The sequence below is a fragment of the Pleurodeles waltl genome, chromosome 10, assembly GCF_031143425.1.
Source record: "Pleurodeles waltl isolate 20211129_DDA chromosome 10, aPleWal1.hap1.20221129, whole genome shotgun sequence".
Classification (NCBI taxonomy): domain Eukaryota; kingdom Metazoa; phylum Chordata; class Amphibia; order Caudata; family Salamandridae; genus Pleurodeles; species Pleurodeles waltl.
The window spans coordinates 1,028,888,238-1,028,912,225 of NC_090449.1; the positions used below are offsets into that span (position 1 = coordinate 1,028,888,238).

A 23,988-nucleotide genomic window follows, 5' to 3' on the forward strand; every position below is an offset into this window, starting at 1 on the left:
ATCACCTATAGAGGCACCACCCCGGCGAGTGTACGTCAGTTCTTTTCCTTCCACGCTGGTTAAGCGTAGGTCTGGGATCAAGCTACCCTTTGCCTTTTTTAGTAAGCCTTTTTTTGACTGTTTTGTTGAAGATTTTTTCATGTCTGTGTGAGGAATGTCATCTAGGAAGACTGGGTTCAAGACGTGTGTCGCCTGCCATCGCGCCATGTCGGTGACGGACCCCTACCAGGTATGTCTCTGGTGTGTCGACAGAGACCACGACTCGAAGTCGTGCTCAGACTGACGGGCCATGGCCCGAAGGTTTTGAGAGAGCAGTCTCTAAAGCTCATGGCAGCCCAGCAGTCGACTTTTGTTGGCGTGACTCCTAGGAGGTCATGGATCTGCTCAAGGAGGAGGTAGCTGGACTACTGCAGGAGCCCCAAGTCCTCTTCTTTGCACTTGAGGTCCTCTGGGTACTCTGGGAAGAGGCACAAGATGAATAAGTCCAAGCGGCCTATGACTTTGCCACGCCCGTGGGCCGGCGAGGCGTCATGGGAATGTCAAAGTTCTGAGCACGGTTTAGCAGATCCGATGCTAGGGCTGACTTTGCGTCTAACCCTATTTGGGAGCTGGGGCAACTCCTGCACAAGCTAAAGACTTCTATGAAGCAATGCACCTCGTTTTTGAGTGGGCTGCCCGTGCAGGATGTTCTTCGGACCCGGCGGAAACAGCAGGGGCTCCATCAGGTTGGACACCAGCGGCTTCGGTGCCGTTGGAGACCCTAGGATCTGATATCGGATCAGGACTGGTGCTGGTTCTGTACAGCTGGCCAGGTCTGACAAAGCTCCCTCCACCACTGGCGCCAACCGGTGGTGGGAGCCCCATCCTCATTCCAGATGATCCGGAGCCAGAACGATGTCGCACAGCGCCGATACAGACTTCAACGGTACCGACACGGTCCAGATCAATACCTGAAGCTTATTTGATCAGCCAGGCACAGGTGAGGAATGGGAGGTGGTCTGGGGACCTTTTTAAAGTATGTATTAGAGGAGCAGGACTGATATGAGGATCATGGGGAAGCCAGCGGACTGGATGCTGGTTTGCTCTCACCTTTTTCTGTGGCTACGGAGGAGGGAGCGTCATATGGCATGGTGGTGCGTAGGGCAGCTGAGGTCTTGGGCCTGGACTTGCCTACAGTGCCACTCAGGACTAACATCCTGGCGCAAGTGCTTCAGCCAAGGGTTGCTACATTGGAACCAATGTTAGCCTTTAATTAGGCCACTACTGATGTCCTGCTGAGGACGTCCAAACCCAGCACAGGAGCTCCTGTTAATAGGACAATTGGGCGCTGCTCCTACTGACACTAGTTTCCTCACCCAACACCACACCCAAGAGAGCTTGGTGGTCCAAGTCTCCACATCCCATGGTCCCTTCCCTTACCGTTTTCCCGGATGTGGAATCCAAGAGGCTGGACCAACTTGGGAAGAAGATTTTTTCTTCCTCCAGTCTGGCATTGAGGTCCGTAAACACCTCATGCCTATTGGCCTGTTTTCCCATACTTTATGGGATACAGAGGGACAGGTGCTGCCTCAGGTCCCGAGGGCGTACTGGAGACACTCACTCAGGCTGTCAAGGATGGTAGAGATGTATTTCGGCACAGTTTGGACATGACCGACTCGCTGGGCAGGGCGATTTAATCGACAGCAGCCCTTCATCGCCACACGTGGATTCGTACCACTGGCTTTTCTGGGGATTTCCAGGCAAATGTGATGGACATGCCCCTTGGTGGTTCACACCTTTTTGGAGAGAAGGCAGACTCTGAGCTTGGACGGTTCAAGGACTCTCGATCTATGGTCAGATCCTTGGGCCTCTCTGTTCCCGCTCGCCGGCAATCTGCTTATCGCCTTTTTCAAGACTCCGGGCGGGGTGCCATGCTAACCACTGGTCAGCCACCATCCTCCAGCTTTACTGCATCCAGTGCGAGGATGAGGTTGTGGTACCTTCAGACCCAGAGGGTCTAGCCAGAGGTCAGCCACCACCCAACCCCCTCTTCCGCAACGTTCAAGCTCTCCTAGTATGGTTCTGCAAGACCATGCTCACGCAGTTGGAGGGAGGATTCGATGTCATCGTCCTCACTCGCAGTCCATAACATCACACAAATGGGTCTTGCAGATCATAAAGAAGGGCTATGCCCTCCCCTTCCAGTCTCTCTCCCTCTTTCCCTCTATTGGAAGAATGGCTAATGGAGGATCATTTAATCTTGCTCTGCAAGAAAGTTACGGCTTTTGTCCAAGGGAGCCATAGAAAGGGCCTGATGTCAGAAGTAGGCAGTGGTTGTTATTCCCGTTACTTTCTGATTCCAAGAAAGACCAAGGGTCATTGCCCTATCTTGGATTTAAGGGATGTCATTCTCTTACTCAAAAAGGGAGAAATTCAAGATGCGCACTCTTGCTCATGTCTTGTCTGCTCTAGACCAAGTACGCTGTATGGTAGTGTTGGACTTGCAGGATGCATATTTTCACATCCCCATCCTGCCCGGGCACAGGCGTTACTTGCGGTCCAAGGTGGGCCACGAGCACTTTCAGTTTACTGTGCTCCCCTTCTATCTCACCAGTGCCCCTCGGCTCCTACACCCCAGGCTCTTTTCATCCACCTTCAGACTATGGCGGACCTCCTGCATTCATTGAGGTTCACTATAAACGTGCCAAAGTCACACCGAATTGCCTCTCAGAAGCTCCCTTTCATCTGGGCTGTTCTGGACACAGTGCAGTTTCGGGTTGTCCAAGATATTCAGGTTATGATACCTGTTTTGGCCTCTATCCTGGATTTTGGTGAGACAGACTCTGAGGCTGTTGGGACTCATGGCTTCCTGCATTCTGTTAGTCAAACATGCCAGATGGCATATGAGGGCTCTAAAGTGGGACCTGAAGTTCTAGTGGGCACAGCATCAAGGAAATCTTTCCGACACAGTTCAGATCTCGACTGGAACTTCAGAAGGCCTGCAGTGGTGGTTAGTGAACTGTGATTGGGTCAGAGGCAGACTCCTCTCCTTTCCCAGCCAGATCTTACAGTAGTGACAGATGCGTCACTTCAGGGATGGGGTGGCCATCTGGGAGAGGCGGCGATCCGAGGTCTCTGGTGGACTCTGGACTCCATATCAACTAGCAGGAGCTCCTGGCGATCCGATTGGTATTGAAAGCATCCCTTCCTGTTGTGGAAGGGAAGATAGTGCAGGTGTTCAGACAACACCCCTGCAATGTGGTACTGCAACAAGCATGGCGGTGTGGGGCCGTGGATCCTTTATCAAGAGGCTCTGCGTCTCTGGACCTGGCTGGAACAGCAGGGCATACCTCGAGTGGCTCAATACCTGGCAGGTTCTCTGAACGCCAGGGTGGACAAACTCAGCTGTTGATGCCTAGCGGATCACAAATTGTATCTCCATCCAGAGGTGGTGCAAGGACTCTTTCAGCAGTGGGGAGAGCCTTGGTTAGATCTGTTCGCCTCTGCAGAGGACGCGCAGTGTCGGCAGTATTGTGCGTTGGAGTTTCCAAGGTGGCAATCGCTCTGCGACGCTTCATCACAAGTGGAATTCAGGCCTCCTGTACGCTTTTCTGCCCATACCATTTCTGCCCATAGTTCTTAAGAAGATCAAGAATGACCGGACCCAAGTCATCTTAGTGCCACCGGATTGGGCATGAAGAGTCTGGTATCCTGTGCTTCTCAAAATGAGCATCAATCCTCCGGTCAGGAAGTCTCTTCAGGAGGATCATCTGTCACAGCAGCAGAGGAGGGTTCTCCACCTGAACCAGTCAACTCTGCACCCCCATGTGTGAAGATTGAGGGGCGGCAGTTGATGGCTTTTGACCTTCCTCCTGAAGTCTGTAAAGTTATTTTGGCAGCCAGGCATCCATCCACTAAAACGGTCTACGTCTTCCGTTGGAAACGCTTTGCATATTATTGTACAGAAAGGTCTATTGATCCTCTTTCTGCTTCTCTTTCTGATATTCTTCTCTTCATACTTTCCCTTGCCTAGCAAGGTTCTGCCTTGGGGACTCAAGTGCTATCTTTCTGCCTTATGGGCATTTCTTCGGCTGCCTGATCAGCCGCCTTCATTTAAATCCACTATTGTACATAGATTCCTCAAAGGGCGTGTACATATGTTTCCTCCTACGTCCTTTGTTATGCCCCAATGGGACTTAAATCTGGTCCTCACATTTCTGATGTGTGCTCCCTTTGAGCCTTTGCACAGCTGTCCCCTCCAGCTGCTCACCATCAAGACATCCTTCTTAGTGACGATAACATCTGCCAGGAGTGCAAGCTCGGTCATCAAAGCCACTGTATCTCACTATCCGGACAAGGTGGTACTCGGAACTCGTGCCTCTTTCCTCCCCAACCCCATTTCATCTGGGTCAGAACATCACCCTGCCCACCTTCTTTACTCCACCGCATCCCTCTAAGGAAGAGGAGCGACTCCACTGACTGGACCCAAAAAGAGCATTGCCATTCTACCTTGACCGCACGAAAGAGTTCTAGGTGGATGACCAACTCTTTGCGGGGTATGTTGGAGCAAAGAAGGGTCGGGCAGTGCAAAAGCGAACCATTTCGTGCTGGGTCATTCTCTGCATCAAGATCTGCTACGCATTGGCCAGGAAGCAGCCTCCTGAGGACTTGAGGGCTCATTTTGCCAGGGGCAAGGCTGCTACCACTGTGTTAGCTAGGGGCGTTCCAGTACTGGAGATTTGTCAGGTGGCAACGTAGGCATCTTTGCACACGTTTGCAAAGCATTACAGCCTGGACCGTCAGGTACGGAGAGACGGGCACTTTGCCCGTTCATTAGTGTAAGTAGAGGTATCCACAGCCCACTGCCAGGAGGTTATGGCTTGGGTATCTATTCAAAGGTAAGGAATCTGCAGCTAGAAGTGTCTGTCAGATGAACAAGTTACTTAGCTTTTTTTTTTTTTTTTTTTTTTTTTTAAATATATTTTATTAACATTTTGTTATTATACATTTGTGTTTCGGTTCAGAGCAGTCACTTGCACCAGTTATACATGAACACATAAGCTGGTCACAGTTGTGGCATACATTACTCGTGTTACGCTGTTAGTTCTTGCGGCGCCCCTAGTGTGTTTGTGCGGTTATCAGGTCCTGGCTCTAGTGCTTTAAGCCCCTTGATCCACTACGCCGAGTTCATCGTTAGTCTTAGTGTATTGGTTTTATGCCATTTTTATATGTAACAAATTTGTGAAATAACAAACCCATTCCTATTTGTAACTTGGAGAGGGGATCATAGGGAGTGAAGATCGGAGATAATGGGAGGGAAAGGGAAAAGGAGGGGATGTAAGGGAGACCTGGAAGGGATAGGAAGGGTAGCCAAACTAAACAAAAGGTCAACTTTACAGCATTGTGTGGGTGATACTTGTGATTAATGTTCTTTAAGGAGCTGGCGCGCTATGACAGTCTTATGGGGGCCATGTCCAGGGCGCACTAGTTTGTGAGCGGGATAGGAGTCTGCTTTTCCCACCTCTTCCACCCCCTTGCTCCTGGGGTGTTGTGGGTGGTGGCTGTTCGTGTGGCTTTTTTTTGTTTTGTTATTTTATCGTTTCTACATGTGGTCCTATTGTTAGTACAGGGACCTCAGGGCACCAACTTGGCAACCTCCTACTCAGGACCACCCTCTGATGCAAGCCGCCCTCCAGCCACCCCTACCTCAATGTCTGTTGTACTCTTGGTTAGTGCGTCCCATGCCGTCACTAGTTCTTCCCAAGTCGGGGCAATAGGAACAAGTCGGACGCCCTTGGCTTCCTCGGCTTTCAGGACCTGTAGTTCGGCCCTGGACCATTTTGTAACATCCCTTTTCCATTCGGTGAGCGATGGACAGGCCGGGGCCCTCCAGCCCTTTGAGATCAGCCTTTTATAGAGGGCTAGCGTTAGGTCCAGGAAACGCCCTCTTACTCTCCCTTTTAACTCAGTTGGCTTGAGTCCCAGCAAACATAGGTCCGGGGTGGGCCTTAACTCCACTCCGAGTAGTCGGGATAGGGCAGCCAGTGTCTCCACCCAGCCGGTCTGGAGCACCGGGCACCCCCACACCATGTGGTCAAAATCTGCCTCGCCCCCCTGGCATCTTGGGCATGTCCTGGGGGTACCTCCGTATATTCGGAATAGTCGGTGCGGTGTGAGGTATGTTCTGTGCAGATAATTATATTGGATGTAACGTAGTCGCATGTTACGTGAGACCACCCGGGGGTATGCTAGCACCTTGCTCCATTCTGATTCAGTCAGTTCCCTCCCAATGGTGCCTACCCATCGCTCCCTCAGGGATTGCAAGGGGGCCAATACTGCATGGGTCTGGGCCCGGTAAATTTTGGCTATCAGGTGGGGTTCATCCCCCGATGTCAGCAAAAGGTGCAGTACCCCGTGGACTGCGGGCTCTGCGTTTATCGTGCACCAATGATCTTTCAGGGTGTGGACCAGCCTCCAGAAGAGTAGGAACTGGCCCCGGGGAACACCCGCTTCCGTTAGGGCAGAGAAATCCCTCAGTACCCCCCGTTAAAGAGGTCGCTCACAGTCTCGATCCCTGCTCTCGTCCATGGGCCAAGTCCGAGGCCTCCCGGGCGCAGTCCCCCATCTCCCAGGACCAGCGCCGAAATGGGCAGAGCCGGAGAATAAGGGGGACCCACTCCCACTCTTTTCATACACCTCTCCCAGCATGCCAATGCAACACTCGTCATTATGTTGCTCCCAGGTAGGGCTATCTTCCTACCTATCATGTGTGCCACAATCCATGTTGCGTCTATTGTCCCCTTAGAAGTGCACAGTTCCAGTGCACATTCCAGTGCTACATTTTTTTACATTTACATTTTAGTGGTCCCCTGCCAGACATCCAACCAGATACCCATTGTAGCTGGGATGCCAAGTAATAAGCCTCAAAGTCGGGGGTGCCCAGTCCTCCCATTTGAGTTGGTCTGCAGAGGGTTGTAAGTGCAGTGCGCCTACGCCCATCATCCCATATTAGTTCCCTTAGTAGCATGTCCAGGTCACGGAACCATGATGGGGGGATCAGCAGCGGTAGGTTTGCGAAGTAATAGAGGAGTCGGGGAAGCATAATCATTTTGGACAGTGCCACTCTAGCCATTACTGTTAGTTTCAAAGAACGCCAGAACCCTACCGAGGACTTCAGCGATCGCAGTGCCCTGCCCAGATTACCCTCCCTGAGATCTCCCAGCTCGTGGAATATCTGGATACCCAGATACTTGAAGGTTCGGGGGGCCCAGTTCACGTCTGTCGGGCATGAAGCAGGACGCACACCATCAGGAGACAGGGGGAACACGTACGTTTTGCCGCGGTTTAGGCAAAGTCCCGAGACCTCGCCAAAGTTTTCTAAGACACTGAGAGCCCAAGGGAGGTTGCTGTTGCCGTCACCGAGGTATATTAGTATGTCGTCAGCATACAGGGAGACAATATGTTCAGTCGGTCCGCACATCACACCCGTCCTGCTCCCTCCTCCCGCAGTCGGCTCGCCAAAGGCTCAATCGCCAGGGCAAACAGAAGCGGAGAGAGGGGGCATCCCTGTCTGGTTCCACGAAACACTGGGTATGCTCTGGATATAATTCTACCCGTCTTCACTCTTGCCAGTGGGGACGAGTATAGTAGGTCAGCCCAGCTCCCCCAGTTCTCACCTATGCCCATCCTCATCATCACCGTCCTCAGGTAGTCCCACCTAATTGAATCGAAAGCCTTTTCGAAGTTCACCGCTAACAGGAGCCCGGTCGGCGGAATCGATTCTTGGGGCATGTGCATGATAGAGAAAAGACGTCTAAGATTTAGGGAGGTGCTGCGGCCCGGAATGAAGCCGTTTTGATCAGCGTGAATCAGCGTGGGCATATGTGGGAGCAGGCGGTCGGCCAGGATCCTGCTAAGGATCTTAAAGTCGCTGTTCAGCATTGATAGTGGGCGGAAATCTGTCACCGAGGCTTCACTGTTAGTGGACTTAGGGAGTGGCACCACCAGTGCCTCGCGCACCGTGTCTGGTAACTCTCCGCACCGCAATGCCTCCGCGTACATTTCCGCCAGGCTTGGGGTTAACAAGGATCTATATTTTTTGTAGAAGTCCATGGGGAGACCGTCCGTTCCGGGGGTCTTCCCAGGGGCCAGGTGCGCTATTGCCTCGTTGATCTCTTCTATTGTCACCGCACCCCCCAAGCTGTCCCTGTCCTCTGGTCTCAGTTCCCGGAGCAGGGTCTGTCGCAGATAATTGTCAAAGGTCACTGGCTCCAGGCTGCTAAGTCTACTATACAGGTGCATGTCGTAATCTCTGAATGCGTCATTGATGGGGCTCGGGCTAAGTCTACGGTTTCTCTCTCTGTCTGTTACACTAGTGATGGGTTCACTGCTCCCGCCCGGGCGCACCAGCCACGCCAGAAGTCTGCCCGACCTCCCCTCCTCCGATTGCAGGGAAGCCAGGTATTTCTGCATGCTATGACATCTGAGCTTTTCTTCGACTTGGGAGTGTTCTCTGCGGGCACGGTTGTATTCTTCCTCCTCGTGGGCTGCAAGGCCCAGACCTAGCTTGCGCTTATGTATGACCTTCTCTAATGCGGTGAGCTCCTTTTCTAGTGTTTTCTTTACCCCTTCTGACTGCCCCAGGCAAAAAACCCTCGTCCCCACCTTGAGTGTCTCCCATTCCACTGCCCTGGAGGAGGTGGATCCTTTGTTGGTCTCAATGTGTTCCCATAAGTAGACTCGTAGTGCGCCTCTATACGCTTGATCCTCGAGCGCCGCGGGGGCAAGCCGCCATGACGGTATGGGGGGTCTATCCTGCGATGTCCTCAGTGTTAATAATAGTGAGTTGTGGTCTGAGATTGTTCGGGCTAGGTATTCAGAACGTGTCACCCCACGTGCCAGGCCCGGGGTGCAGACCACCCTGTCGATTCTGGTGTGAACGTGATGGAGACCCAAGAAGAACGAGTAGTCCCTGTCGGTTGGGTGATGCACCCGCCATATGTCCACCAGCCCCCATGAGTTAAGCCATTTGACCAAGCTTTGTGCTATTTTAATTGATGTGGCTCCCTGTAGCGGTGGGGTGGATCTGTCCATGTTTATGTCTAGTACTGCATTGAAGTCCCCACCTAGTACTACCTCCCCTGTATGCTGGCGGGTAAAGTGTTGCGACAGGCTCGACATGAATGAAATCTGATCTTGGTTAGGGGCGAAGATGCAACTCAGGACTAATGGGGTCCCATGTAATTTACCCTCCAATATCACAAACCTACCCTCCTTGTCTATGTTTGCGGCTTCAATTGTCAGGGGGACACCTGCTCTGATCCATATAATTGCGCCCCTTGCATAGGCTGAGTACTCCGTAGCGAACACTCGCCCTCTCCATCTTCGTCTGAGTTTCTCTCCTTCCCCTGGGGCTAGGTGGGTCTCTTGTATCATTGCTATCTGCACCCCCCTTCTCTTTAGGAATGACAGTATTCTGTGTCTTTTTGCCGGGGTACCCATCCCCCTGACATTCCAGGTTATAATATTGTAATATGCCATCCTGTTCTTGGGATCTGAAAATTGGAGGACCAGTGCGCTCGTCATTTCAATCTACCCACTGCTGCGCTCGCTCCTACATTGTGATAACATTCAATTGCCCATGCTGTTGGATTAACTCGAAACAGTGAACCCCAACTCCCCCTCCCCGGGGCACCCTCGGAACTATGGGTAGCCCAAAAAAACGTGCAACGGTACAACTTTACCAAACACATAATTACAGTACTCGCCAGCCAAGCCAGACAGGCGAGAGGTATAGTCAGGGGGGAAGCGGCCAGGTCCGTAGGGGCCAATCATTCGTTCTGTTCGTTCTGACTTCAGGCCCATTCGCGCAGCCAGGTCAACCAAGCTCGTCAGCTGTTTGTGGAGTCACCTTAGGTGCCCGGGACGGGCTCCCCGGGTCCCCGGCGGATGACACTATTGTGTCGTCGGAGTCCGACTCCGAGCCCTCACGGGAAGCCACCTCGCACCCGACCCGGGCCGCCGCCTCCAAGGCCGCTCTTCTGCCTGTTTCCCTCTGCGTTTTCGTCGGGGCCAAGCGCGGGTGATCCCTGGGCCTCTTCCTCCTAGTTGCTCTGCGGGTCCCACTAGCTCCACCATCCGTCAGCGCTGGTCTTAGTGTTTGGGCCCCGCGTCTCTCGAGCCAGTCCCATGCCTCCTCCGGGGATTGGAAGAAAGTGGTCTTTTCATCCACGATCACTCTCAGCCTTGCAGGGTATAGGAGCGAGTATTGGATCCCTTCGGTTCGTAATGCTCTTTTGACCGCTAAGAATGAGGCTCGCCTGTTCTGGACCTCCAGCGTAAAGTCTGGGAATAGTGTTACTTCTCCGTTTGCTACTTTGAACGGGCCCATTTCTCTGGCTTTCTGTAGGAGAATATCTCTGTCCTTGTAATGCAGTAGTTTAGCAATTACGGCGCGGGGGTCTGCCAGGAGCCAGCGGTCTTGATGGCACGCGGTGAGCGCTTTCTAACGTGTAGTAGGAAGTCAGGCATCCCGGCGCAACTTCCGTGCTCAACCATTTCTCCAGGAATTCTACCATGTTCTCTCCTTCGGACCCCTCAGGGAGGCCCACCACTCGTATGTTGTTCCTTCTATTCCTCCCCTCTGCGTCTTCAGCGCGTCGTTCAAGTCTTGCTACTCTGTCAAACAGTGAGGTTACTTCCGCCGCCATGTCTTTGTGCCTTGGGGTGATGTCCGCCAGCGTGACCTCCGTATCTTTGACTCTGTCAGCCAGCTTGTGATGTTCGGCTCTCAGGAGACCCACTTCATTTGCAACTTGGTTGATGTCTCGTTGCAGCGTTGACTTTGTGTCCTCTATGGCTCCCAATATTTTGTCTAGGATGTCTTGAACTTTGGAGTGTGGCTGGCTCAGCCGCGCCGTTCCCAGGGGGTGTTGGGGGGTCCATGGCTCTGCCATTATGTCGGCCCTTGGGGGGCATCGGTCCGACCAAGAGGTTTGTCCCGGGGAGGGGGCCGGATGCCGACCTGGGCGCTATCGTGGGAGTCACCACCGAGATTTGCCCCGCGTTTTAGGCTCCGCAATTTTGGCGCTGTTCGTTGTCGATTGTGTTCTGCTTCGGGGGGGGGGGGGATTCTCCGGCGTCGCCAGTCCCGAGTGTTTGCCGCCCCAGGCAGTGTCAACCCCCTCACCTGCCCCCGCTGGTAGGGCCCGCCGTGCCAGCCGGTGTCAGGCGCGCGGTGCCGTCAGGGCGTAGTCGATCCCCCGCTCAGCGCTCCCTCTTTTTCGCCGGTGGCACCAGTGTGCCCGTGGATGTGCACGCTCGCCTGCGCAACACGTGCTCACAATGGTTGGTGGTGATATCACACTGGCCCCCAAATAGCGGTGCAAAGTTGTCTGCGTCTCCTCAGAGGGGGAGATAGGGGGTGTCCCTCACCCCTACGGCTATCCTTCTGCTGGTTGCTGCCAGGGAGGGCCACTTGCTGCTTACTGCCGCCGCTCAGGGTGTCCATGTGGGGCAAGTGCCTGTGCTCACGGGCGGCCCCATTGGATACAGGGCCACACCCGTTTTACTCGTTTTGGGCGCGGCGCCCCTTCAGGGGGGGCACCAGCAGGTCCAGTGGTGCCCCCACAGCGTCGCTATGTCCCGCCTCCAAGATCCGGGGCTCGGGCGATTTCGCCATCTTTTCCAGTCAGCTCCTCCCGTGCATGCCGCGGCCCGCTACTCACGCGAGGCTGCGGCTTCGGAGGGGAGGAAAGGCCGCAGTTCTCTTCACCGCCTAGGCAGCCTCGCACGGGCTGCAATGTTTGCTGGGCTCGACCCGGGGGTCCCGCCGCTCCGCTCACTTTCCGGCAGCGCGGGCGGACGATTTAGCGCTCCTGCGGCTTGTGCCGGCGCGCTGGGCCGGGGCTCTCGAGCTGGCCCCTCCGGAGCCGAGCTCTCAAGCGACCGCCATTGCCGGAGTCCTGGCCACGCCCCCAAGTTACTTAGCTTTGTTAATGCATTATCTGGTAGAGACTAATAGGGTTAGGGTTTATCTCTTTCAGGGCCCTAGTTTTGCACAGACAAAATGTTGGTTCTATCCATAACTGCGCTTCTGGCGTTGAAGTTTTGTGGATAAAAGAACTGACGTACGTGTGCCGGGGTGGTGCCTTTATAGGTGACTGTGATGTCACAAATGGCTCCAACGACGCTGACAAGGCCGCGCGGAGCCAGACGACGCATGCAGAACGGAACGAAACCACCTAACGGCACGCACAGAGTATTGCTCGGCAAAAAGATTCCTGATTCGAAGCAGACGCCAGGGAATTCAAAGGTAGGAATCTGCAGCTAGAGTCTCTACCAGATAATGCATTACCGAAGGTAAGTAACTTGTTCATATATGCATGTATGTGTGAATGTATCTCACCCATGTTTTCAAGAAGCATGAACAAGTATGTCCAGTGAGACAAAGGCCTTATCCAGATCAATCTGAAGAATCTAGACTTGGGTGCCAGGGCGATAGCATTGAAAAGTCTACCAATAATCTGTCTAGTTCACCTGTAATGCATAAAGCTACTTTGGTCATGGGCAATTCAGCTGCTCATACAAGATGACTCTGTAGGACTTTTGCCAAAATCCTGTCATTTGTATTTAAAAGAGAAATAGGCTGGTAGTAATCACATTTGGAGTGCCCAAGAGTGTTTACCACTCTTGGGACTCACTCTGATTACTGCCTCCCTAATTTCTACTGGCAGGGAACTAGTTTCCTTAGCCCATGGAACATTTCCATAAGTGAGGGGCAAAGCAAGTAGGGTACTGCTTTATTTCGTTGGAAGATTGTTTGGTCAAAGGGTCTTGTCTGATTGAAGGACTCCTGTTCTCTGTATGATCTCTTCAATCGTTATTTCCCAGTTAAGACACATGTCGTAAGTGGAAGCACTGTAATTTATTTGAGAAATGTAGATCGTGAACAACATGTCCATGCCTATACCGTGGTCTGTAAAATTGAGCAAATTATAGCCTAATCACCCCGATCGGTAATAAAATGACCATTGCTATTTACAGGGGTTAAGAACTGCCATTGGTTGTTAGTTTCCTTTACTAACCAACATATCAATTTGCCTGCTTTGTTGCCTTTTCCATTAACTCTGTTTTCACAAGTTAGGCATACATTCTGAGCTTTATCTGGACTCAACCTCCTGTACTGCATTTTAGTTGTATCTATTTTTTAACAGTGCAATCCGTAGTATACTCCCTATTTTGGTTTTCAAGATGTACAAACGGTGTGTTCAACCCTATTTAGGTTTTCTCTCTTAACGCCCTTAAGTTGTGCCACGAATGCTATTATTCTATTCCTCATCACGAATTTGAGGGCTTTTCTTAAGACCACAGGGGAGCCCACCAAGCCTTTATGAAGCTGAAATCATTTTGTTTCAAGTTTTAGGGTTTCTCTCCACTCTAGATTTAAATGTCAACTGGCATTTAGCCACCATGGTCTCTATACACATAAGAATGCTGATTGGGACGTGGTCGAGGAGATCTTATATGAATGTCGCTTGTAGTCCTTGTTTTTGCCTTAATTAAAGGGACAAGTAAAATTATGTATGGGTTAAGAGTATTTGCATGTCAGAGCACAATGTATAGTTTTTTTAATTAGAATGTTGTTCGTAACATTTATTGCATACGTAATAAGCTGATACAAAGGTAACCACATGGGTAGAATCTTTCACATGGATGTATGATGTGGATGTCAATTTCCAGTTGAATTTATATCCCCATTAAAATCTTTCTCCGGTGATCACTGTCCCTTGGGAAGCTTCTTCCAGTAAATTGTTGAGTATATTGAGGAAGTGTGTTGATAAAAGTGGTGGTGCATAAATGTTTAGGCGTGACATTGGTTTTCCTTTTGGTGTCTGGACATCATTATAGTGTCCATCTTTTTTGTCAAAGTCTGGGTTATATCATTTGGAAATGTTTTTTAAATAGAATTGCAACCCCCCCTCAGACTGTATGTAAACCCAGAATGTAGCACTCAGCTAAACCCTGTCTGCCTAGGAACTCACAATTGTTTCTCATGAAATGGGTTTCTTGAATCATTAGTATATAAGGGCATATAAGTTTGGTAGATTTTTGTGCTACTGTATGCTTAATCTTGTTCAGAAACCCATTTACGTTCCAGGATAGAAAAAACATTTCTCCTAATCTGTTGTGGTACCTGGCTTGAGTCACATCTGTCTCCCTGATAATTAGTTCTGATTGTGTCCTCCTAGTTCTGCCTCCGCACCATACCCCCACTTGCATTGCTTCTGCAAAGTTGAACCCTGTTTAACTTCAAACATAAAATAACTCCAAACTCTCGCCCTACAATTTTTAATTTGATTTGATTGGAGTACAAGCACCTCTAATGGCTATACCTTATGATGAGTCCTCCTTTTTTTGCTTTTTGGTGAAAAGTCTGATTCTGCCCTAGAGAGCTTTAAAGAAAGTTAAGCCATAGCACATTATTTGGACTTTTCATTCCTGCTGACAGTTTCTCCAGCAGTTTTGACCCTTTTGAAGCTACTCCAGTGAGCTGCTGTATGCCACTTGGCCCTGCCACCACCACAGCAGTCACCCGAGGCCAAGAATGGGTGTTGAGAAGACATTTTGCAGGTTACTAGGTACAACAGTCCACTTTGCCCTCTGCCGCTGCGGCATCAGCCTCCAAGCTGCTTTAGCTTGCCTTTTGTGGTACACCGCCACCTCGAGGGAGGCAGAATCAGGCATTTTCATTTAGGGTGGCAGGCTATAACATCCAGTAAATGGGTCCTCCAGATCGTCGTACAGACGTGCAAGTGATTAAAACAGATGTAGACAAAACAAAGGTGATGGCAGGTAAAATCTTTTTTAGGGGTGTTTCAACTATTCGGAGCTTCTGGTCCAGATGCTACAAAGAATAAGCAAGCACCTGTGTTTTTGAAGATGTATGGTGTGGCATCCCAGCTCAGTGCTGGGAGTCCCAACTACCTTTCGAAGAGCATACTGCAAGTTGTCCTTTTCTGTTCAGAATGTACGCAGGTTCTGCCAAGCCACCTGCATCCGCTCTCCTGTCTGAGAAATTGAGTGGCAGCCGCCCGCCCCCATATCACAGATGATCTGCCTCACTCTTTGTGCCTGCCAGCAACTGCTCCCTTCCCTGTTAAAGCATAAGAAACCTACCCGGTCCTCCTCTCCTCACCCTCCTTGAAAGAGGTACTACACAAACATGTACCTTTTTCACTCACCATTTCCTAATCCAGAATCTCAGATGACTTAATACATTTATTGATAGCAGGATTTTGCTTTCTTTCTCAGTTTTCTGTGATGGACCTCCAACATGTTCAACACATATTGTTCATTATTGCCTCAAAAACCTATATTTTTGGACTTGTGTGTATATTTTCTTTTTGGTATATGCAGTTTTCATCTATAGATCCTTCGGGCACCTCATACGCCTCATTCTTGCCCAAGCTGTGAATTTGCCTCATGAATTCTAAACTTTATTTCTTCCAATATTCAGTCTTAGTCTTAGGTTTATTAGAGACTAGAGATGTCTAAAAACCTTGAAATGACGACGATAGACTTAAAGAAGCAGCTGTTTTGCTCTGTACTGTTCCTTTCTCTCAATACCTTTCGCAACAGCAGGTTTACTTGTATGAACAGCAGAACAGCCAGGTGGGAGTTGCTCAGCACTTAGTCCCTGCTTTTAATGTTCCCAGCAGAAGGGATCACCTGAAAATAAGCAAGCCTTAATGCTGCCCCAGCAACCCGCTGCCCATCTAAGGACAGAGAAAAATGCTTCTTAATACATTTCTTTCTGATAAGTACTACCGTTGGTTTCAGCACAACACAACTTGTACTTTGTGGCAAATTCACCTCTGCAGCCTCGATTACTCAATTTCATTGGTATAACTGCTTCTTCTGTAACTGAAAAGCATTTGTTTTTATTACAAAAAGTGCAGGACAGTAAATTACCAAACTGAAGCAAGACAGTTACACCCATTTATGATAGACTTCTAGCTACACATTCCTTACCTTAAAACTATCCCCAGGCATTAGCCTGGATCCGGAAATTCTTGAGAAATGCCCTTGCGTGCCAGTAGGTGGAGTATTCCGGTTCATTGTCGGGGTCATCCGTGCCGGAAGTGACGTGCACAGTGACTGTGTAGGCGCTACCCTCGTGTGCTGACTTTAGTTCTTTTCACACCAGACAGCACATATCCAAAGAGAGCTACTCCTACTCAGCCGTTGACTGACTTCCTCCAACATTTTGTAGAGGATAAATGTCTGTGAACACTATTGAAGTACATCAGTCTACATGCATGTTTGAAAGATACGGTATTGTTGGATTCACATCACCTGACTGAGAAGGGATACAGGTTGATACTTGGAATAATTGCAGTGGAACTGGCAGCATAGTGTTTTGCATGGCCAAGGAGGTCATACCAAGGTATCTGTCTAGACAGATACATGTGTTCCTCTTGTAAGGTGTTTAGCTGCCCATTTTAATAAGAGGCGAGTCCTTCCCTGGGCTGATGCACAAACCCAAACCTTCTGAACAAATGCCCTTGTGTGACACTAAGCTTCTTTGATGGAAGACTGGTTTCTTTGAGCGTAACATCAGCCAGGCACATAACTGAGCTGCCATCTTTTTGTGCCTGGACTCCCCATTCATCCTTCCCAAAGTGCTGTCAGAGTCGGCGCTAGATGAAGAGCCTGTTGTCAACATTATTTTCATTTCCCCATTTTAACTCATTGCATGATAGGTATGAGAGGTGCATTGACCGAACTCAGTAACCAGCGTTCATTAGACTGTCCATTTGTGACCTTTAGAAGTAGTTGGCTGAGCCACTGCTAAGGCCATGTTTGCCTGATGGATAACGTCATTGTTTCGCTGCATGAAGCGCAGCCTCCATCTTTATTTAGGGCTCATTTCACCAGAGCTAAAACAGGCAGTGGCATTATCTGGACATGTATCAGTTAGACACACCCTGGGCAGGTATGTGGGCTGCTCCATGTCCATTCTGTTGACACTACACACTTGAGGCATCTTCCTAGATCAATGCAATATTTGTGGTAGGAAGTTCTCTGTAGCACTGTTCCCAGACTGCCCAATGCTCATTTTGTCCTTCGTTTCTCATTCTCAGATGCTGTGAAGTCCACCACATCAATTATGGATGTAAAAGTGGCATAGGATAGAGTAAAGAAATCCTCTTAATGACTTTCACTCGGTCTGCAGGATTTTTTTTGTTGATAAGAGAACTGATACAGGGAGGGGCTTGAGCGCGCATGATGCACAAAGGCATGTGCTATACGGAAGCAGAAAGCTCGAATTGGTTAAGGAGGCGGGTGTCTGTCCACACACTAGGTGGCACGGCGCCTACATGCACATACATGCTATAGAACCTACAGAATATTAGATCAGCCGTCATTGTAAAGTGGGCCTTTATCCTTTTCTGGTTTCCTGCCTTATGCCTTTGAATCCTACACCACAGTTTCTAGCCTCAATTGTAGCTTTTGTACAGAAAGATTACTGTAGTGAATACAATTAGTAAATAAAAAAACTGGCCGATCAAAGTTAATGACTATCATACTTCAGAAATAACCATTGTATTGTCTTCTTCTACATAAAAGGTGCTATGTGAAAGTTCAACTATTTGTCATCTAAGGTTTTTATTTTTAATTACACTACCTGAGATTTTTTTTTTTTTTTTTAGTTCGTTCATGAGAAAGAAATTTCAGCAGAAGATGACCAAGTGTTTCTCATGAAGCAGCAGGTAAGGAAAGGCGTCGTTTGTGAACTTTTAACTATGAATAAAACTGACTGCACAAAATAATTTCTGCTTGTCATCTGAATCTGAATTTTATTTTTGTTTTTCAGTCTCAGTTGGCAAAACAGCCACCTACTGTAGCTGGGCGCCCAGTGGTTTGTATTTTTTGCAGATATTTACATATGTTTTGTATTCTATTGTAATTACAGTTAAGGTGAGAACTAGCAAAGTACTTTTCATAATACATGCAATTAGAATGCAGGTACACAATGTTAAATATAGTCGTGGGGAGAATACAATTTAAATAATTTTGAAGTGCAAACAAAAATGTTTTTGGTATTCTTTCTTAAAAGATGTGGACAAGGTGCCTGTCAGTTCAGTGTAGGCGTTAACCCTTTGAAAAATGAACTCCCAGTTTTTGATCATATATCTTAGGGACTAGTCCAGTGTTACTCAATGCATATTATTCCGTGTAATACGGTGGAACTCATTGTAAAGTAACCCAAAATGCCAAAGATGCAACTTTCAATAGTTGGCCTCTACTTGAATGCTGTATAACTTTCGGAATGAGTGACTTGATTGGACTCTGGTACTGAAAATTACACAGACAGAGCCACCATGGTAGTTTACCAGGTGCAAGTATGTTGTTTCCCTACTGAATTTGCTTTCAACTAGTGGACTTGTACCCAGCCTTTCAAAGCTTTAAGAAAGTGTAATGTGTGATTTTCTGGCGAAGATAACTAAGGGCCTGTTTTAGATTTTGGAGGACCAATTATTCTATCACTAATGCAGCAGCTCTCCCGTCCACCTTATCAGAATTATATTAAAGGCTATGGTACTTGTACATAGGCAGACTACATATTCGTCACATTTATGACAGTGTTCCCTACCACTAAACTCTAAAAGAGGCCCTAAGGATATTTCAGAGATTTTCAAGTAGTCAACCAGAACTCAGAGGTTTCATATATGATTTATTTATTAGTATTTATTTTTTATTGGCATTGAACATTTACAGTCTGTTATTCACGTGAATTGAAGAGGTAACCAATGTCAACAGTAATGTAAGATGTTGTCATCCCCCTTCGTACCCCTATTGTTAACATTACTTCATCCTGCGTGAGTCCACGTATAATCGCCAAGTAGGAACATAATTGACCCGTAATCATCTGTAATGGACAAACATTTAGATTAAGTGCTAAATATGCCCTCCCCTAGCTTCATTGTATAGTTGAATTGGTAGGCAGCAAAGATGGGTTACTAAGGTCTGGGACATAAAACATTGCATGACTTGTGCTGTTATATTTGCGTGTCTTTCGTGGATTGTGCTTCTTGTTTGCTTCATGTATTTCTCTGGGTTTGTCAAGTCTCACTTGCAAGAGTTAAAAGTCCAAGGGAAGTGGACTGCAGATCAGAAAGCTCTTCACACCAACCACCTGGAACTTCAGGCGATTTACCTCAGTCTTCGAGCCTTTCTGCCAAGAGCAAAGAATACTTCAGTCCTCTTGCGTACAGACAACACAACAAGCATGTTTTACATAAGCGGGGTGGGTGTCAGATTGTTACCCCTATTGTCAGAAGCGCAGAGTATTTGGAATTGGACAATGAAGCACAGCATCACTCTCGGAGCCCCTTCCCGGACTCAGCAACACTTTGGCAGACGGCCTCAGCAGAATGACGTCAACTTGTCACAAATGGGAACTGGATCAAACTACTCAGGACCACATATTCTCTCGGTGGGACAAACCTACATTAGGCCCATTTGTGACCAGGGGTGGCTCCTCCATTAGGGCGGAGGAGCTACTCACCCCCCACCACCACCACCCTCCCAAGCAACAAAAGCTGCAAACCTTTCATCACAAAGGAATAATAAGCAGGGCAGTGGAGGTGACTGGCAGTGAGGGAAGTGCACAGAGCAACACACGTGCGCAGAGGGCTCTCTCCAGCCCGGCACTGTGTTGCCGGGTTGGAGAGAGCCTACACAGGCTCAGAGTCTGCCTGGGAGTGCCCAGCCAATTCTGACGCTGCTCTGAGCAGTGTCAAGATTGGCTGCAGGCCAGGCTTGGGAGCCTGTGCCTGCCTGCAGCGACGACAAGGGAGAGAGGCGTGGCGCGGCAATGGAAGAGGTTCATTTTTATTTTATTTTTATTTTTTTTAATTGATTTACCCCCTCCCCCCGCGTGCGTTGCACCCGCCCCGTTACAGGTCAGCGAGCTGCAAATGTTTGCGAGCCCACAGAACAACAAATGGCAGTACTTTGCAAGCTGGCATCCCCATCCAGGATCATGGGGGGAGATGCATTTTTAATAAGATGGTCCAGGATCTTTGCTTACGCTTGCCCCCTGTGATTCCTCTGATCTCGAAGGTTGTAAAAAAAAACTCAAATCAGAGGTGTCAGATCATACTGATCACTCCCAGTTCGCCAAGACAACATTGGTTCACAGAGCTTCTCCTGCTATCTGAAGTCAACCTTATCTGCCTCAAACCAGTGCCTCTCCTGTTATCGATGAACTGCCAAGTACATCACCCAGACCCAACATCCCTCCACTTGTGTGCATGGCTCCTGAATACAATGAATTCAAAGACCTGAACTTCTTGCCGGAGTGTCGAGAGATTCAACCTAAGGCGCAAGCAGATTCACCCTTGAAAACATGCAGATTAAAATTGAGAAGTTTCTGCATGTGATGCCAGAAGTTATGCTCACATCTTCAAGTATTACCAGAACAGCTCTTGCCTTACCTGCTTTTTCTGGCTCAGTCGGGTCTGGCTCATTCTTCCATAAGGGTGCATCTGGCTGCAATCTCCAGATATGCTCGTTCTCACAGCTCTTCTCCCTTATGCTCCAGCAGAATCATTAAACAATTTCTTAAAGGCCTCTTTAGAGCTTTTCCTCCAGTGAGGGTTCCACCACCTGAATAGCATCTAAACATAGGCTTAGCACAACTAATGAAGCCACCGTTTTGCATTCACAAGGCTGACCTAAAGTTCCTTACCTGGAAGGTCTCTGTGCTCTTAGCTCTTATAAGCGCCAGAAGAGTAAATTAAATCCGGGCCTTTACCATACAGGAACCTTTCTTACGCTTCACAGATAATGCTGTCATTCTTCGAACTATCCTGAGAGTCATTCCTAAAGTGCCTTGTGATTTCCATCTTAATGAACCTATAATTCTAAAAAATTTCTCTCTGAATCAAAGTTCACTGGCAGAAAGATCTTTGCTTACCCGTGGATCTAAAAAGATTCCTCAAGTTGTATTTGCGTTGTGCAAAAGCTTTCAGGAAGACTACTCAGTTATTGGTATCCTATAGTCAATTGCTTATGGGAACTCAAGTGACTAAAGCAACAATAGCCAGATGGATTTCAGCTGCAAAATAGTATTATTATTGTAAAGTTGGTTGACCTTTGTTGAACACGGTCAGAGTGCACTCAGCCAGGGCAGTCTCTACATCTACAGTCCTCTTTGTTGGTGTTTCTTTGGACAAGATATGTCATGTGGCAATGTGGAGAAGTGTGCACTCATTCACGCAGCACTACTGCCTAGAATCTGCTCAACGCACTGATGCTGCAGTTGGTCAAGCAGAACTACACCATCTCTTTCAATTAGGTGAGTCTCCATTGTTTACACTTCTAGATCTGCATATTGAAATAGGTTTCCGTTTACTGATTATTGCTGTTATTATTATAATAATTATTATAATCATTTTATGTATATATTTTAATATGTACATGGGTATACATGTTATTACTATATGCATGCCACCTGAAAAAATATATATAAATATATATATCACGCTAAGACCCACCTCCGCTAATACTCAGACAAATATTCTGTTTACTGCTTGCTAATCTGATTCAAGCATATGAATCTATGAAAGGTCCAATACTGGAGAAGAAAATCAGTTACTTACCTGTAACTTCAGTTCTCCAGCATTGGTATCTTTCATATACTCACCTTTGACCCACCCTCCTCCCCTGAAAGGCTCCCTTTATAATTGGGAATACAAATTCCCACTTGTCCTTGAAAATCTGAGGGAATCAGCCTCTCTTGGAGGGTTCTAGAAGGGGTGGCCGCCTGATTGGTCATAAGCCAAGTTTGGTCCTTTTTTGGAAATGGATATGTTATTAAAGAGACCATTCATTGCCATTAGGGCCTGGTAATGATACAGCTATGTTAAAGTACCGTGGGACTCCCACTTTGGGGATGATTGAAGCATGTGAATCTGTGAAAGATACCAATACTGAAGTTACAGGTAAGTAACTCGTTTTCTTCACAGTGCCACCTTCAGAATACATGGAATCTGAATAAGGTAATTGGCTCCATGGCTAATATTTGAATGTTTTCAGTATTGGGATTTACAGCCACCAATGCAGTGCTGGAACTGGAAAACCTGGTTTTTGGAAACCCATAATTTGGGGTCAAGGTGTGGCAACAAAAAGGAAGTAAAGCCACGCGGGGAGAAGTCATGAATAGCAGTCTGACAGTCAACTTACACATTTCATTTGTTTAAAACTCTCCCACAAAGAAACTGGAAACAAGGAAATATGACAGTAAATCTGCTCTGTCTTAATTGGTGGCAGTGGCTGTATTTTAAAATATAATAAAATGGGATTAAGGTACCTGCTTCAGAGAGCTTTTTGTGCCAAATAAATCTCAGGGAATAAAAAATAATAGTAAGATGAGTCTGCCAGTTAATGCACTTACTGGTGAGATCTCTTTTGTGTACTTACAGGTTTGACTCAAAAAGTAGCATAGAAGGGTAATGTCTCTCCTGCAAAGCATATTGTGTGACATGCAGATGATACATTTTTATTTCATGTAGATAGGTAAGTGGGTTACTGCTTTTGACATTGAGATCCCTTTACTTTCAGTTCATAAATTGAAATCCTTCTAATATAACACAATGAGCAACAAACCGGCATCAAGGAACTGCATGCAAACTGCAAGGCATGATTTTAGAACCTTGTGTTTTTTCCAATCTGTTCCTCTAAGGCTGATAAATAGGGTTTCTTTGGTGAGTAAAGACCACCCCAAACATTGTATTATGTTTTACTTCCTGACTTTGTTTCTCCTGGCTGTGCACTCTTAGCATATCATTCCTAACATTAAAGATGTGTGATCCTGCACCTTGAGAACCTTATGTAGCATCATGTATATTGATTTACACATGTATGTGATATAGTGTCAATGTATAATGTGTATGTGTGATGTAAAGTGCTCTGACACCCTACATTGGGATGAGTAGCTCCATTCAATTGGCGGCGTGGTGTTGGGCCCCAGGTAACTTCCAGCCAGCATCATACTCTTACAAAAAGGCGGCTACTGGCTCTTTAAATTCGGCCTTTGTTTTAGGCCCAGCTGGAATCTCAAATAAGATAACACCCTGATTGCCTGCATATTGCTGCTCCGACCAGAAATCAGGGGGCATGTTGGCCCAGACTGATTGTTCTGGTGTTGATAAATCAAGTTGGGTAAAAATCTGCAAATTTTGCTGGAACCAGATGGTTCACCGGATCTGGTCCAATAATGGCTACCTGATCCGGGCTCCAGCTGGATCCCCATTCGTTTCAGCACTGCACCCATACATAACATATTTAAAAGTCATATGCAGCATGTGCATGAACAAGGGTTCGTGCACCCCCTTTGTTAGGGGTGCCTGTCAAAAGCTGATATACTTGTGATGCTTGAAGGTTTTTTGTTTTTTTTGTTCATAGGCATGATCTCCTCTCTCCAGAACTAGCTTACACACCAGCTAGAAGTTATGGTTCAAATCTTTTTATTGCATTTCAGAAAAGAGCAGTACAATACACGAGAACAGCACTTCTCCAGTATTGGATCTTTCATAGATTCACATGCTTGAATCATCCCAGTCATCGAGGTGGGAGCCTCACGGTAACTTCAAATATAAATAGCAGTAAGTGTAACACACTAGGCCCAAATGGCCCAAATATGCACTGTTATAGCCTATCCATGTTCTTTAATAAAAAATAAAAGAACCAAACTTGAGCTACAGCCAATCAGGCGTCAGCAACCTCTAGAATACTCCTAACAGAGGCTGTTTCCCTCAGATTTTCTAGTACAAGTGTGAAGCAAGAAGTTTATCTGTAAGGGGAGTCTCTGCGGGGAGGAGGGTGGTTCGCATGTGAATCTATAAAAGATACCAATACTGGAGAACCACAGTTACAGGTAAGTAACTAATTTTCTTCTCCAGTATTGGATCTTTCATAGATTCACATGTTTGAATTAGA

At 47.8% G+C, this 23,988-nt stretch overlaps 1 protein-coding gene across 2 annotated transcripts in view; it reads left to right on the forward strand.

The window, feature by feature from the left end:
- Positions 1-23,988, forward strand: part of DYNC1LI1 (dynein cytoplasmic 1 light intermediate chain 1) — a 417,576-nt gene that overhangs the window by 258,218 nt on the left and 135,370 nt on the right. For both annotated transcript variants that reach the window (XM_069211991.1, XM_069211990.1), the window contains exons 9-10: positions 17,694-17,753; positions 17,858-17,902. In XM_069211991.1, coding sequence (XP_069068092.1) covers positions 17,694-17,753; positions 17,858-17,902 — 105 coding nt within the window. The remainder of the gene's footprint in view (positions 1-17,693; positions 17,754-17,857; positions 17,903-23,988) is intronic.